The sequence below is a fragment of the Saccopteryx leptura genome, chromosome 3 (assembly GCF_036850995.1).
Source record: "Saccopteryx leptura isolate mSacLep1 chromosome 3, mSacLep1_pri_phased_curated, whole genome shotgun sequence".
Classification (NCBI taxonomy): domain Eukaryota; kingdom Metazoa; phylum Chordata; class Mammalia; order Chiroptera; family Emballonuridae; genus Saccopteryx; species Saccopteryx leptura.
Genome location: NC_089505.1, coordinates 126155471 through 126172783, shown reverse-complemented (window position 1 = coordinate 126172783; position 17313 = coordinate 126155471). Strand labels below are relative to the sequence as shown.

The 17313-nt window shown below is 38.8% G+C and overlaps 1 protein-coding gene across 2 annotated transcripts in view; it reads right to left on the bottom strand.

Annotated features, from left to right (window-relative positions):
* The window catches only part of ZFYVE9 (zinc finger FYVE-type containing 9), a 159583-nt gene that overhangs the window by 96609 nt on the left and 45661 nt on the right, over positions 1 to 17313 (bottom strand). For both annotated transcript variants that reach the window (XM_066376264.1, XM_066376265.1), the window contains exon 4: positions 10332 to 12454. In XM_066376264.1, the coding sequence (XP_066232361.1) occupies positions 10332 to 12454 (2123 nt within the window). The remainder of the gene's footprint in view (positions 1 to 10331; positions 12455 to 17313) is intronic.

Genomic DNA, 17313 nt, shown 5'->3' with positions numbered 1-17313 from the left:
TCTGAACTGCATCTGTCTTGTGTTGCCATGGTATTCAATTTCCTCTTCCTTGATGGCATTTGAGAGTGGTATTGTTAAAAACTCTAACAAAAATAAAAATTTTAAAAATACAATAAAATAGAATTTAAAAAACACCCACAAAAATTAAAATATAAAAATTAAAGAAAATGAAATTCAAAAGAGAAAAAAAGAACAAAAAATAAAAAGAAAAAATAAATTTCAGTTTTGAGAGGTTACTGTTTTCTTCCAGTAGGTGTCACTGTATTACAAGTGTTAGCTCCATGAAATTACTAAGCTGTCCTCCGCTGAGATGTTGCTGTTGCAATGATTAGGCAAGGGCTGCAGTCACATTGGTGGGTGAGGCATGTTGTGAGAGTTTTACAGCTTTAGCAATAGCAAACTTAGGCCTCCAGATGCTGCTCCGTGTCTCAACAGACCAGAGGACCAGACGTGGAGCACCTATGTTCTTTAGGGTATAGAGTGGCTCTAGAAAGTTAGCTGTGAGATCTGTCTCTGCCACTCTTTATACCTGTGAGGTGAGGGAGGCAGGATCTGGGAAACCAGGGGACCACACACTGGTTTTCTCTGTCTCCGTGCTGAGTGAGGGCGGTGAGAAGACTGCAGGAACACTGGTTGTAACCCCTTGTTCTGCCATCGTTTTGGTTTAGTATCTCCCCCTCTATTTCTCTGCTCCTCCCAGCAGAAGGAGGCCCAGACACTCTAGGCTTTCCTCTCTGTATCCCAGCAGACAAAACCCAGACAATCAGAGCTTCCCTCCTCCACGTAGTCCTGCAGAGAAAAAATAAAACCCAGTTACTCTGGGTTTATCTCCTCTCCAAAGCCGACTGTGAATGCATTTTATCTTCTTCCCCCCTTTCCAACCCTGCCCACCTTTAGTCCATTCAGCGTACAGATCTTTTAGGCAGGCCTGCGAGCCCAGTTGGGGTTCCTTCGCTGTGTTCTAGTTGACAATTTGTTGAATTTCAAGGGGAGCAATCAGGAGTATATCTCACACTGCTGTTGCTCTGATGTCACTTTTGCTCCAATTCCATTCAGAGTAGTTTGATTGCACTAAAAATCTGTGCTCCATCTATTTGTCCCTTCCTCTCAGTGATAGTATTCAAATAATTTAACAACTAGTTCTCTGCCCTAATGACCATTTTAAGTATTGAAAAATTATATGCCGAAAGGTAGTTTATTATTTCAAGTATTTAAAACTTAAATAAGAATAAAAGAGGTACAGAAAATTAGATTGTTATAAGAAAGAGTTTTAAAATATTTAATAAAAAAATATTAATACTTGACAATAAAACTGTTATTTAAGATATTTCCATATTGCTTCTTGAAAAATATTTAATAAAAAAATATTAATACTTGACAATAAAACTGTTATTTAAGATATTTCCATATTGCTTCTTGATTGGTGTCCTTACTTGCATTTTTTTCACCTATGGATGGAATGAGTATTACTATGGGCACTTAGAATATGCTGTTATGCAGATGAACGTTAAAAAAGAGTAGGAATGTAAATCTGTGACTTCCACATTGGTTGGCTTCCCAGGTGCCCACCTTAAAAAGAACCCTGAAAACAAGTGCCATTTCAATAACCAGTTCGCCAAACTCAACAAAAAATTAGGTATCGGTTCTGTCAAACCAGTGCGAACCAGCTGAATCCCGCCACTGCTTCCTCTCCACCACTCCCTGAATCCTAATCTTTCACTGTCTCCATAGTTTTGCCTTTTTCAGTATGTAGCCTTTCCAAATTGGCTTCCTTCACTTATACAAAGAAGAACAAAATTGGAAGATTCTTATTTCTGGTTTCAAAATTTACTACAAAGGTACAGTAATCAAAATAGTATAATATTAGTATAAACATAAACATCAAGAACAAGAGACTAAAACAGAGAGCCCAGAAACAAACTCTCACACATATATAGTTAAATGATTTCTGACATGGTGCCAAGACAATTCAACGGGGAAACAACATTCTTTTCAATAAACAAGCTGGGAAAACTAGAAATACACATTCAAAAGAATGAAAATAAACCCTTACCTTACCCCATATACAAAAATTAACTGAAAGTGGATCAAAGACCTAAATCTGAGTGCTAAAATTTTATAAAACTCTTAGAAAAAAATATAAGGAAAAAGCATCCTGACATTTGGTTTGGCAATGATATCTTTCTTTGATATGACACAAAAAGCATAGACAACAAAAGAAAAAAACAGGTAAACTGAACTTCATCAAAATTAAAAACTTGGGTGTATCAAAGGGCCTATTAATAAAGTAAAAAGAAAACTCATGAAATAGAAGAAAATATTTGCAAATCCACTAATAGGCCACTGATATCTAAAATATAAAAAAAATTCTACAATTCAACAACAAAATGCAACACTTTATATAAATTACAGCTAACTTACAATAAAGATATTATAAATTACCATAATGATAATCCACTATATACAGTGCTAGGTAACATATTATTTCTAGTATTCCTGAATCAACAGATCTTTATTATAGATAATCATACAGAGTTAAGTATTATCACCTTTATTTTACTGATGACAAAAGTGCCTTGCGCAAGATTATGAAGAGCTACTAAATGGCTGTGAGATAATTTGGAACCTAGGTTTGTTGAGAAATATTGATCTCTTTTCCTCTTTACTTTTCTGCTTCTCAAGAACAACCAGTTGCTATATTTTAACAACAGAAGTCAAAACAAGCCTTGAGAAAACTGATCTATGAAGTTATATGCCAACAGATTATCTTAATGTTCTTGTAGTTCAGGGTCTTATAAAAGCTATTCTATATTCATTACCAAAATTCTCAAGTGTTAAACAAAACTGATTCTAACTCAAATTATTCAAAAGTAAATTACAGCCAGACTGGTGGTGGCACAGTGAATAAATAGAACAACGACCTGGGATACTGAAGAAATTAGTATTAGAAATAATTCAAAAAGGAAACAGTAATTAAAAAAAATAAAACCCTCAATGAAGCAAGCCCACATAATTGGCACCTTGATAAACAGCATTCCAGTCTGAGATGACTTCCAGAAAATACTTTTAGCACAGCAAATTTCAAAATGTTTAATGGGATACTCTTCCCACAAAGTGACCTTAGCTAATCAGTAAGTTTACAGATAAATTAGTGCTAGCATAATTCTTTGTTTCCTTCTCTTTCCATTGTTTTTTAAAGCACAGCGTTCACACAAGCTCTTGAAAGAGCTGCAGGGAAACAGAGGTCTAAACAATTCCTTCCATTTACAGAAGAGGAAACAGAAACCCAGAGCTTTTTCATACCCATGTCAGCGCTCTTTTCTATACTACGTCTCCAACAGTTCTCTTCTCTGTCCTGTTTATTGAAACCACTATGCAGTAAAAATTGAATTATACTTTTTAAGTCAAAGTAGAAAAATAGTGCGTAAACTGGAGTGGTACATATTACGTCACTAAATCTTTATTCAGTGATTTGGTGCCCGTATTGTTATTTTCCTACTTTGTAATTCAAGACTTGATAGATTTGATTAGGTAAAATAATAAAACCTAAAATCCAGCTAACTTTACCTAGGCTCCCCATCACCTGATAAAACCAATCACTCATGCAACATTTTTGTCTCCCTTAAAAATTCAAATACTCAAATTCCCAGTCCTTCACCACTGCCCAAAACTAATGCCCATCCAAAGACATATTTCTAGCAAGCAATTCAAGTACAGATAAATCTTGTTGCTACATCCAGTGTAGTAAAAAGAACATGGAGCTTTGGGGTTGGACAAATTTGTGTTAAAATCCATGCACTCTCATTTATAAACTGAGAACTAGATACCTAACCTTCCTAAGGTGCATTTTTCTCACCTGTATAGCTCAGAGAATTGTGGTGTTAGACTAGATAAGTCTAACATAAATTGGAAGTGTCCAAACTGTTATTCTAGTCTCACCTTTTATAACATCCCAAACAAATAAAAAATACCTAAGTTGTAAGTGTTAGGTTCGGGGAGGTGTGCTGTGGCTGCCAGAGTCTAACTCTTGGAGGAGTAGGAACAGGGAAGTGCTGATAGGGTCCCTGTGAGGCTGAGAACAAAAGATCAGCACAAAGCTGGGCAAACATCCTGCATTCTATTGGTTAGAGACCCTTATCAGAAGTTTATGTTTGAAATTCGACACTGAGCTATACCCTTCCCCTGTTGCTATGTTGCGCGAGACCCCCCTAGTGAATAGCGAACTGCCACATCTGCTTCTGTATAATGCTTGCTCACTTAGGATATATAAGGACCTAGTTGTAAGCGCCAGGCGCGACTCTCGTTTATAGCCCCCTGTGGGTACGGTGTCTCCGGACACCTTGAGAGTTCGTCCCTGCGCAGGTTAAACTTGGCCAATAAAGTAAGATCTAAACCCCTGAAAGTCTCCGACGTTTGTTCTCGCGCTTGGTGGATGTAATAGTAAGTATCAGTTCAAAGAACTTTACTTTTAAAGGCTATTTTTAAAATTGATTTTTAGAGAGAGGGGAGAGAGAGAAAAAGGGGGTAGAAGCAGGAAGCATCAACTCAGAGCAATTGCTTCCCATAGGGTTTCAAACCAGCGACCTCAGTGTTCAAGGTCAACACTTTATCTACAGCACCACCACAGGCTACGCCTTTTAAAGGCTATTTTTATGTCTACTTCCATCAAATAGTAGATAGAGCCATTAACCAGTTGGCACCTAGTAAATAATAACCAGCCAAATCAATGACAATAATGGATAAAGTGTGACAGAGCCTTGCAAATGACTAGAAACTCAGTGGCTTTCTTAGGCCTTTGAAGTCAAATACCAAATAAAAAAGGGTCAAAATATGCATGATAAATGGAGCCTGAGAGATAATGAATAACCATGATCTACTGGAATCAGTGATTTCCAAAGGAAATTAATACAGATATATAACAATGGTGTTCATTTGAACTTAGAAAGTACCTTGTGGCCTGACCTGTGGTGGCACAGTGGATAAAGTGTCGACCTGGAATGTTGAGGTTGCCAGTTCAAAACCCCGGGCTTGCCTGGTCAAGGCACATATGGGAGTCAATGCTTCTTGCTCCTCCCCCCCTTCTCTCTCTCTCTCTCTCTCTCTCCTCTAAAATAAATATAAATAAAAATAATTTTTTAAAAAGTAAAAAAAAAGAGTACCTCGTGCGGAAGTTCTTTGTATTCTTCCTATTCTGTTATTTATTGTCTACCATACAGGAGAAGTAGAAATTATACAGCTATATGGAGCAATTCTCTATATTAATGTGAAATCATAAAACCCACATTTGCAGAGCATTTTAGAGTATGACATACTTTTCCAACTAAAAATGAAGAAATTATGAAATCCAGATGTCTTGACCTCCATTACAGTAATATGGAAATAAACTACAGTATTTTAACTTTCACAAATTCTAGTATAATTATCTTATATTTTACTTAATTACATTATACCAAAATGAATAACAATTATCATATGTACCACTTATCAAGAACTGAATACAACAAGCCTTATGCTATGATAAAATAATTTCCTGCAATTTTCTATTAATCCCTCTATATTCAAGTGTACTTTATCTTGACCCATTCTTCTTTGACATGAATTTACAGTATTTCCCTTTCCCTACTGCTAATTCTTCACCTGTGCTCTGATGTGATGACATTTTTCTTATATATTGTAGAACTCTGTTCCATAAATTATATCTACTTTCTTATATCACCTTCTCTAAATAGCCACTTATTTTTTTTCAATTCAGTGAGTGAGAGGAGAGGCAGAGACAGACTCCTGAATGTGCCGGGACCCGGATCCACCTGGCAAGCCCACTAAGGGGGCACTGCTCCATTGCTCAGCATCCAAGCCCTTCTTTGGGCTTGAGGCGGAGGCAATGAGCTATCCTCAGTGCTCAGGCCAACTCACTCCAAACAAGCCACGACTGCAGGAGGGGTGCAAAAGAGAGAAAGAGACAGAGAGAAGCGAGAGGGGATGGAGAAGTAGATGGGCCCTTCTCTTGTGTGCCCTAACCAGGAATCAAACCTGGGACATCCACATACCTGGCCAATGCTCTACCACTGAGCTGACCAGCCAGGGCCATTATTTTTATTTTTTTGAGAGAGAGGTAGGGAGAGAGGGAGACAGGAACTTGGCTCGTATAGTGCCAAGACCGGGAAAATCGAACCAACAACCTTTGCCCTCTTGAACAACATTCCAACCACCAAGCTATCCAGCCAGGGCAATAGTCACTTTTGATATCATGACTTTCCCAACTCCCCCTGCCATTCTTAGAAAAATTAAATTCTCATTCCTCAATGATGCTAAAGTATCTTGTTCATACTGCAGTATGAATGAAGAGATATGCTCATTGGGGGAAGCAGTATGACTAAAGGAAAGAGTACTAGTTTTAAAGTTGGCTCTGCCATTTTCAAGCTGTGACTTTGGGCATATTCCTTGACCTCTCTGAGCCTCCAATTCTTGTGCTGTCAATACAAAAAAATTAACAACCCTTTCTACAAGGCTGTGATGGTAATTAAATGTAAATAAACATAAAGCACATATAACTGGCTCTTAATATACTGTATTATAATTTGTTGTGGGATGCTCTGTTTGTCTACTCAGATCAGTGGTGCACAATTTTTATTTTAGGATTTTTGAAAATCTCCAAGAATCTAGATACACCTCTTTCTACTCACTGAAATCTGTGTCCTTGATTATAGACTCCACAAAGTAATACATCTCAATTTACGTATCTCTGGATCTCTAATACCTAGCCCAGAACCTTACATGTATCAGATGCTTCATAAATATTGTTACATATAGTAAAGAGAATTTAACTGTAGACATTAATTACTGAATATGCTTACGTTCTACAAGAATGAAACAAGTTAAAATTTATTTTTTCAACGGTAAACATTATTTTACAAAATCATATTGCTTGGGGTATTTTTCTAGCTACATTCCCAGATAACCTGATTAATACTTAGAAAAAGTATACCAATGTTTTAAGCCCTTTTCTTCTGAGGAGCTCAAGAATTTTTACAAATATTATATCAATCATTAGAACATCCCTGAGGTAACTGGAGATGAAAAGGAAAAAAAGATGGAATATGAATCCATAATCTATATGAATTCAGAAATTTCACAAGTTCTACTCTGCAAAATTCTGTCTAATTTTTAAATTTATATGTATTTTGCCACCCTTTTCTTTCTTTTTTTTTGTATTCCTCTGAAGCTGGAAACGGGGAGAGACAGTCAGACAGACTCCTGCATGCGCCCGACCGGGATCCACCCGGCACGCCCACCAGGGGGCGATGCTCTGCCCAACAGGGGGCAATGCTCTGACCCTCCGGGGGTCGCTCTGTCACGACCAGAGCCACTCTAGCGCCTGGGGCAGAGGCCAAGGAGCCATCCCCAGCGCCCGGGCCATCTTTGCTCCAATGGAGCCTCGCTGCAGGAGTGGAAGAGAGAAACAGAGAGGAAGGAGAGGGGGAGGGGTGGAGAAGCAGATGGGCGCTTGTCCTGTGTGCCCTGGCCGGGAATCGAACCTGGGACTTCTGCACGCCAGGCCGACGCTCTACCACTGAGCCAACCGGCCAGGGCCTTTTCTTTCTGAATCCACCTAAGTTACCTATTTACTCTTTACATTTGGATATGCTGATCTGGAACAAAAGTGCTTTCATTATTTAAGAAAGCAAAATTTTCAGAAAGTGTTATACACAGTAAGCAAAACTACTACATAAAAATGATAACGCTGACCCTGGCCAGTGGCTCAGTGGTAGAGCGTCGGCCTGGTGTGCAGGAGTCCTGGGTTCGATTCCCGGCCAGGGCACACAGGAGAAGCGCCCATCTGCTTCTCCACCCCTCCCCCTCTCCTTCCTCTCTGTCTCTCTCTTCCCCTCCTGCAGCCAAGGCTCCATAGGAACAAAGTTGGCCCGGGCACTGAGGATGGCTCCATGGCCTCTGCCTCAGGCGCTAGAATGGCTCTGGTTGCAACAGAGCAACACCCCCTGATGGGCATGCCAGTGACAGAGCAACGCCCCAGATGGGCAGAGCAACACAACAGATTTGCAGAGAATCCCCCCTGGTGGGCATGCAGGGTGGATCCCGGTGGGGCACATGCAGGAGTCTGTCTGACTGCCTCCCCGTTTCCAACTTCAGAAAAACACACACACACAAAAAATGGTAACGCTAATCCCCTAATAGAAAACCCACTGTTAAGGTTATCGACCATAGGTTACTTCAGACTGGAAAATACAGTATTTAGGAATTAAGACACATTAAATTCTTTTTGCTCCCCATCATTTGGTGTTTTGTGCTAGAACCTTGCAGTAGCCCTTGCTGATTGCACTAAGAATCATTCTCCCCCTTTTCCTTATTAACAGAATCCCAGGCAACACTGGGCTCAGCCCCAGGGGATGAACATAATTGATCTTAGCCAATCCTACCAATTAGATCAATTACTGACAAAGACCCTTTTGTCAGTAATTGATCTAAAATTGAACCTGTGGTCTAAACCTGGCCAATAAATTGAAAAAGTTGCTGGGGATCCTTTCCTCCCTGATGAGGGATGGGAAGAAGAATAGACTTTTTTGATCCCCAACCAGTTTCTTTGCACTTTGAAAGTTGTCAGGTAGAACTGGATGCTTAGAGCTGTGCCATTATCTTGAGATTATTAGGAAAAGACCAAGAGAACTTCAGTAATCCTGACTGCACCTAAATGCAACTGAGTATCTACAGCCTTCTTGTTATGGGAAATGAATGTCATTTTTGTCTAAGTCACTGGATGAGATACTCTGTTCCTTGAAGTTGAAAGTACCCTAATTAATGCTAATTATCCAATAAATCAGGCAGAAAGTAGAAATTACTGAGCACTTACTATTACATCTATAATCTCATTTAATTTTCACAATAGCCCAATACATAAAATTATTAATCTTTTTGTTGTTTTTATAAGACTTAATAAAGTTAAGACTTAATAAAGTTATAGTTAATATTAACAAAGCTAAAGTTTGAATCCAGACCTGACACCAAACCTTATATTCTTTTTTTTTTTTTTTAAACAGAGACAGAGAGTCAGAGAGAGGGACAGACAGACAGGAACAGAGGATGAGAAGCATCAATCATTAGTTTTTCGTTGCACATTGCAACACCTTAGTTGTTCATTGATTGCTTTCTCATATGTGCCTTGACCACGGGCCTTCAGCAGACCAAGTAACCCCTTGCTTGAGCCAGTGACCTTGGGTCCAAGCTGGTGAGTTTTTGCTCAAACCAGATGAGCCCTCGCTCAAGCTGGCGACCTCGGGGTCTCAAACCTGGGTCCTCAGCATCCCAGTCTGACACTCTATCCACTGCGCCAACACCTGGTCAGGCTTATATTCTTTTTAAAAATGCAAAATCCCCTTTCCTCCTTGTTTACAGCTCTTCAAAAAAAAAAAAAAGGAACAAAGAAAGAAAGAAAGAAAACTAGTAAGCTGATGTGTTACTAGCTAATAGAATTTAGGGAGAGCTAAGCAATATCAATTATTCTTATAATCCTGTCCAAAAAATGTATAGCCTTCAACTGATCCACCCAGCAACCCTGTCTTGGGCCAATGCTCAAATCAACCAAGCTATTTTTAGCACCTCAGACTGACGGGCTCCAAACTAACCAAGCTATCCTCAGCACCTGGGGCCAACGCTTGAACCAATCAAGCCACTGGCTGTGGGAGGAGAAGAGGGAGAGCTGAGAGGGTGGTGGAGAGAAGCAGAGAGTCACTTCTCATGTGTGCTCTGACTGGAGATCAAACCTAGGACATCCATATGCTCAACCAACACTCTATCCACTGAGCCACTGGCTAGGGCCCTTCAACTTTATTTTGGGGTAAAAAACAAAATTTATGTGTATATGTGTATAAAAAGTTCCAGAATGTCTAATACCATAGCAAAAATCCCACAGCAAAAACTGCAATAGATTCTAAGTATAATATTCAATTTCTTAACAATTAAAAAGTATGAACTAAATCACAAACATTTAAATCAAAAGACTAACTTCCTTATTTCAAACAATTCCATTAACCAAGTATCTATCAATATAGAAACCACAAAGTTAACACTTCCTCAATTCTCATCTGTTCATGAAAATTCAGCTTAAATCTTGGCCACAACAGAAAAAACTTTATATGATATATAAACACCAAAAGTCAGCGAGGTCATTTTTATATTTAGAACTAGAACTGGATGTTCAAATGCTATTTATGTCACCTCAGCCAGAAATATGCTCACCTTATATTTCCTTTATTAATTTCTAACTGAGCATTATGAAATGAGCATGCTAGATTTCTGAGCTGATACATACAACTTACCTTCCCACATGCTCTGCAATGATGCCTCCTTTTGGTGAAAGTAAATCTGGCTTCACATTTCATGCAATTTGGAGCCTGAGAATCTGGTACCCATACCGGAGCCACCTCACCCAGAGTGGTAAATGGCTTTCTGGCAGAAATTCCAAACTGACCAGCTCTGAGATCATTATCTGGGCTATCTGGAGCTAATAAAAGGCACGGTCTACTAGATATCCCAGACTCATAATTTTCTAAATGTTCCCCATTTGTATCAGCAATAGAAATGTTTCCCAAAGAGGCGTTGCATACATTGGTTGCTGAGTTTTCCCCTATTTTTGTTTTCCCAAGAACATCATTTTTGTTTTTAATATTATTTCCATTGTTTGCAAGAAGGTCATTTTGTAAATGGTCTGATAATGGCTTTGGAATCTGAAGTTTAAGATTAGAAGGTTGCTTGGGTCTTGCACCACCAAAAGGAACACTGATGGATTGCAGGTTTGTTACTGTCTTGGGTGAAGATTGCCCAAGCACTGATGGAACTTGGCTAGAGAAATTGTGTAAATAATTTTTCTTCATTAGGTCACCGGTGCTGTTTAAAAGTAATCCACTCCCTTCTGTGACTTCATTTCCTCTCTGTTCATAAATATTTGAATAGCATTCTGACTTGCTCTCCTCTATTTCCTTTTCTTCTGTTACTGAATCTTCTTTGGAGGGTAAAGCCTTTGGAACAAAACAAACAACTGGGCTCTGCATTCCATAGGAATCACAACAATTAGATGAAGTATCTGCTGCTGGTGTATCCAAAACATTAGATGAGGTATCTGCTGCTGGCATATCCATAACAGTGGAGAAATCACATCCTTCACTTTCATTCATGAAAGTTCCGTTTAAATCTAGGCCTGCTTCTCCTTCACTATCATTGTAAGTATCTTCAGGCTGATTCCTCTGCAGAATCTTCTCTTTTTCTTTATTTACTTGGCTGTCATTCAACTCATTTAGTTTAGTCAATTTCCAATTAGTCATCTCCTGAGATTCAGAGAAATGCTCTGTTATATTAAGTAGTTCTGTAGTGCCAAGAATTTCTTCATGCTCACAGTCTTCGTCTTCATCAGGCCTAACTTCACTGGGCACAAGGCAATCTGAAAACTGTTTGCAGTTTTCATCATTTCCAGATGCATTACCTATGTCTGGTTTGAGAAGCAAAGGTAAACTAGACGGGATGGATTCTTCAGTTGCTATCTTCTCTGCTGGCTCTTTTTTCATCAAAATCCCCTCACTCAAATGGGAAAAGGAGTTTAGACTCCCTAGATCTGTCCTAGAAGAGCTGGTTTTGTCAGGGAGAAACTCATCTGGTATACAGTTCTCTTGGTTTTTAACAGCAGAACCTTCATCTGTTCCCTTGGATGAGCTTACTGAATTGATTGTTAAACTTGGAATCACAGACATGGAGTCTCTACCTATATTTTCATCATTCTTTAATTGTGAAGGAGAACAGACACTGGCTAGATTATCAGATGAAGTAGTATATATATGTTTAACAGAATCCCCCTCTGTATTTGGTCTATTCAACAGATCCATTTGTTTCTCTGAGTTCATATCATTTTCAGCAGACCCGTTTATATTGAAACTAAATTGATCAGTTTGTCTGTTTTCATCATCCAGTGAACAACTAAAAGCATCCATGAGGGACTGACTATTATAATTATTACAATCCTGCAAATCACTTTGTAATGTCCTTTTATCACAGTTATGCATGACGGCTACAACAAGAACATTCTTTTCATCTGGCAGACAAGCTAGGTTTCCACAGTTGTTTTCTCCCACTTCAACAGTGCTGCACTGATCATCTTGATTACAGTTTCTCTTAATTAACTGATCTTCTGCAACAGCATTTTCATCAATCCACATTGTGTTGATCTCTGGATTCACAGTATAGCCCTGCCCATTAGCACAATGGTCCTCTCCCTCTGTGGTCAGAGGCGTTGAATGAGCCAGGGAGAACACTCTCAGTGGTGGCTGTGACTCATTAGAAACTGCAGGTTCATTCACACTGGCCAATGCAGGGTTAAATGACAGTCGGTGAGAAGGGGGATCTAGAATCTTATTCCACTTTGTATCCAATGAAATAGGTGAAACTGTTTCATCTGAAAAAAATAAGTAATTACAATAAGTTTGCTGGTAACCCTGAAAAAGCTAAGACTAAGTTAAGTTAATCAACTACATTTGCAAATATATTTTGTCTGAAAATAAAATATTCCTAGGAAATGAAGTTTCTAATTCTTAGCTAAGAATAAGAAAATATATTTACAACTGTATCCCAGTTGTGTATTAAATGTCACTGAGTGGTAATACCCCAGAACACTGCAAAGAACAAAAGATTTCTACCTCAATCTAGAAGCGTAACTCAAGTGACCCACAGGCTGTACCTGGGGTGGAGGGGCATCAGCAATGGGGAAGGCCTTGAATTGGCCAAGCACAATAGAGGGTGAGGACTACTCTAAGGTATAAAAAATTAGAACAGTGATGAAGATGTAGTAACTGAGTGGAAAGGAAGAGAAAAGAATATTCTGCGGAGACAGAATGTTCTATAATTATGTTATGACTGGAATTGGGTTATACGGATATATATCTATTTGTCAAAAATGTACAGTTAAGATCTGTACATTTCAATGTGTGTAAATTTTATCTTAAAAACTGTCAAAGACAAACAATCAAGCAGGGAGTGAGGAGTGGTTGAAGTTATAAATGAAACAAAAATGGCAGCATGTCAATCACTATAGAAACTGGGTAATAGGTACAATAGAGTTTACAATTGTTTAGTTTGTATGTATTTGAAATTTGTCCATAATAACTTTATAAAAGTTTGCTACCTTTTATGAAACTCTGCTCATAATCATGTCATAATATACTAATTAGATTCCTATTTACACTATTGAGGACATTTGGCAGAAATTATTCATTTACATTATATCAAACTACTTATATTCTGTCGATAATCCTAATTTTATGTTCCTGTATACTTTTTAGCAGATCATAACTATGCTGGCTATTTCCCCTAAATTAGAGTGTATGTTTAATTAGGGAAATAAGAAATAACATACTTACTACCTACCCTTCTTGCTTTAGTAAACCTGATAATCATAGTCCTAAAGTTATGTTTTATTTTTTTTAATTATTTTTATTTATTCATTTTTTTAGAGAAGAGAGACAGAGAGAGAGAGAGAGAGAGAGAGAGAGAAGGGGACAGAGCAGGAAGCATCAACTCCCATATGTGCCTTGACAGGGCAAGCCCAGGGTTTTGAACTGGCAACCTCAGCATCCCAGGTCGATGCTTGATCCACTGCGCCACCACAGGTCAGGCTAAAGTTATGTTTTATAATAGTAACATTAATTTTCAATGCTCCCTTAGCACCTTATTTATATCTTTTATTTATTTATTTGTTTGTTTGTTTGTTTGTTTTGTGTTTTTCTGAAGTGAGAAGCAGGAAGGCAGAGAGACAGACTCCGCATGCACTGGACCGGGATTTACCCGGCATGCCCCTAGGGTGCGATACTCTGCCTATCTGGGGCATTGCTCTGTTGCAACAGAGCCATTCTAGTGCCTGAGGCAGAGGCCATGGAGCTATTCTCAACGCCCAGGCCAACTTTTGCTCCAATGGAGCCTTGGCTGTGGGAAGAGAAGAGAGAGACAGAGAAAAAGGAAAGGGGGAAGGGTGGAGAAGCAGATGGACGCTTCTCCTGTGTGCCCTGGCCAGGAATTGAACTGGCCAGCCCATATGCTGGGCTGATTGATGCTCTACCACTGAACCAACCAGCCAGGGCTTGTTTATATCTTTATTAAAGCATTTATTACACTGTTATGCAATGTTTAATTTACCTGAATTTTTAAGGAAGAAACCATTTCTTTCCATCAATGTTAAGTCCTTACTTTGCATAGTGCATGGTATGTAGTAGGTGCACAATACATATATGTTAGGCGAGTATCTACCACAGTAAGAGCATTAGGCTTCAGGAACATGAAGCTTAAATGATAGCTCTGGCCTCCAAGAAGTATATAATTTAGTTGGGAAAATAAGAAATAGATCCAATACACATGAATATCTAATTAGCAGTACAGCAGAGTGTAAGTATTTGAAAGCTACTATGTAGTAGTAGAAAACAAATTCAGAGAAGAAAGATTTTCACAGGCTGAGGAAGTGTGAGCTTGAATTCATGAAGGCAGGAGCAGATGGGCCTAGGCTTCAAAGACAATTTTATGTAAGTCTGGAAAAGAGTACGTTAATAAAAGGGGAACAAGGAAAAGTATAGTCCCTGACTATAGTCCCTCAGTATAGCTATCTGAGAGAGCAATAAGCAAATCAGTTTGGGTTGAAAAAGAATTTGTGTAAGAAAGTATTGAAAAGAAACTAAAAAGGACAGATTACAAAGGTCATAAAACATCAGATTGTATGGAGAATGACTGTATCTGAGTGTCAAATCCCGAGTTTATAAAATTTGGGGTAGCAGAGACTTGAGATTTAGTAACATGTGCTTCTTTTTAAAAAAAGAAATATTTCCAAGCTGGTTCACAGAAATAAAAAAAAGAAATACTGCTTTTTAAAATTTTTATTGATTTTTGGAGAGAAGGGGAGAGAAAGAAAAGAGGGAGAGGGGGAGAGAGAAAGAGAAAGAGAGTGTGTGAGAAAAAAGAGGAAGAAGCAAGAAGCATCTATTCATAGTAGTTGCTTCCTACATGTGCCTTGACAGGACAAGTCCAGGGATTCGAACCAGTGGCCTCAGCGTTCCAGGTGGATGCTTTATCCACTGCACCATCACAGGTCAGGCTTACAAAAATATTTAATGATATTCAAACAGGAATAATTAGATATTAAAATTTTCATTTTTCAACCACCTACTACCTGGGCATAATATTAACGATCTACTGTCATCATAGTCTTTTAGCATATTTTTCATTTAAAGGAGGAAATTAATATAAAATGAGAAATCATTTAAAATATACCTGGACAAGAACCAGGCTAGAGGCAGTAGCTTTAATGCAACTGGTACTGAGATTAAAATATAAAGTTCAAAACAAATGAACAACACAGTTACAAACAAGAAGGTGGCTTCTGAAATTCTTCTCCTTCTAAAGGAGTTTTTAAATAAACAAATGCTCTATTTTCAAACTAAGAGAGACAACTTTTACAGATACAACAAAAATGTATTAGAAATCAACGACATACAAAGTACTCTACTAGATTCTAAGAAGTGGCAAAGAGATTGATGTAATGAACTAATAGTTTTAATCAGAGTCATTGATATTCTAGAAGTATAATATACATGAGATTAGGTGCAGCATCTGTATAGATATCTCATGACAGATTAAATGATACACAAAGGGCCAAACCAAAGAAAGAATTGAGAAAATACCTGGATAAACGATTCAAACAGAGAGGATAATACACTTTCCACCTTGGTATACATAGAGCTCATCCAGATCCGCCTCACCAGGTGGTAGAGCAGTGGATAGAGCAACAACCTGGGATGCTGAGGACCCGGGTTCAAACCCCTGTGGTGGCTGGCTTGTGTGTGGGATCATAGATATGACCTCATGGTTGCTGACTTGAGCCCAAGTTCACTGGCTTGAGCAAGGGGTCACTGGCTTGGCTGGAGCACCCCAGTCAAGGCACGTATGAGAAAGCAATCAAAGAACAACTAAAGTGCCACAGTTACAAGTTGATGCTTCTCATCCCTCTCCCTTCCTGTCTATCTCTGTGTCTGTCTCTCTTGCTCTCTCTCACGCACTAAAACAAAAATAAAACAAAACAAAAAACTCATACAGATCCAAGAAAAAATCCCAAATGATTAGGTTTCACATTTACGCAAATCAGGAATGAACCTAGGGTTATGGGTTGGTTTTGAGTCATCAATGGTAAAATATGACAAGAGCAAACCATTCTAGGTATCATTCCTCTCCCTTTTACTTCCTTACCCCAATGATCCCATATCCTCTTTCAGGCTTCCTTTATCATAAATCCAAAGCCACAAAATCTCTCTTCCCAACTGCTATCAAAGAACAACCTGAATCACTGGATATAGTAACGGTTTGGAGACCATTACTAAACTCATGGACTCTAGATGGAAATACATCACTCTGTAAACTTGTTACATGCCACTTCTTTTTTTTTTTTTTTTTTTTAATTTTTATTTATTTATTTATTCATTCATTTTTAGAGAGGACAGAGAGGGGGAGAGAGAGAGACAGAGAGAGAGAGAAGGGGGGAGGAGCTGGAAGCATCAACTCCCATATGTGCCTTGACCAGGCAAGCCCAGGGTTTTGAACCGGCGACCTCAGCATTTCCAGGTCGACGTTTTATCCACTGCGCCACCACAGGTCAGGCCCATGCCACTTATTAGAAACAAAGAACACCAAAGAAGGAGTGTAAGGTGAAAGAGATTTAATACTGGCTTACCCATTCAAGTCATCCTGAGTTGGGAATTTAAGGAAAAGGTTTCCTTAACCCTTTGAGTAGTACAAACGTTCATGTACGTCCTAACTCAAAGGGTTAACAAAAACCTCATTACTCAAAGGGTTAAGTGAAATGAATATTAAGCAAACATTTTTAGACTGAGCCTTAAGAATGTAATCTTGAACCATTTTGGCAATTGCTTAAAAATGTAAATCCTTTTGCCTGACCAGGCAGTGGCACAATGGACAGAGCATTGGCCGAGGACACTGAGGATCCAGGTTCGAAACCCTGAGGTCTCTGGCTTGAGTGCAGGCTTACCAGCTTGAGCACGGGGTCGCCTGCTTAAGCATGGGATCATAGACATGATCACATGGTCACTGGCTAGAGCCGAAAGGTCACTGGCTTGAAGCCTAAGGTTGCTGGCCTGATCACTGGCTTGACTGGAGACGCCCCCCAAACTCCATTAAGGCAAACATAAGAAGCAATCAATGAATAACTTAAGTGCCACAACTATGAGTTGATGCTTCTCATCTCTATGCCTTCCAGTCTCTCTC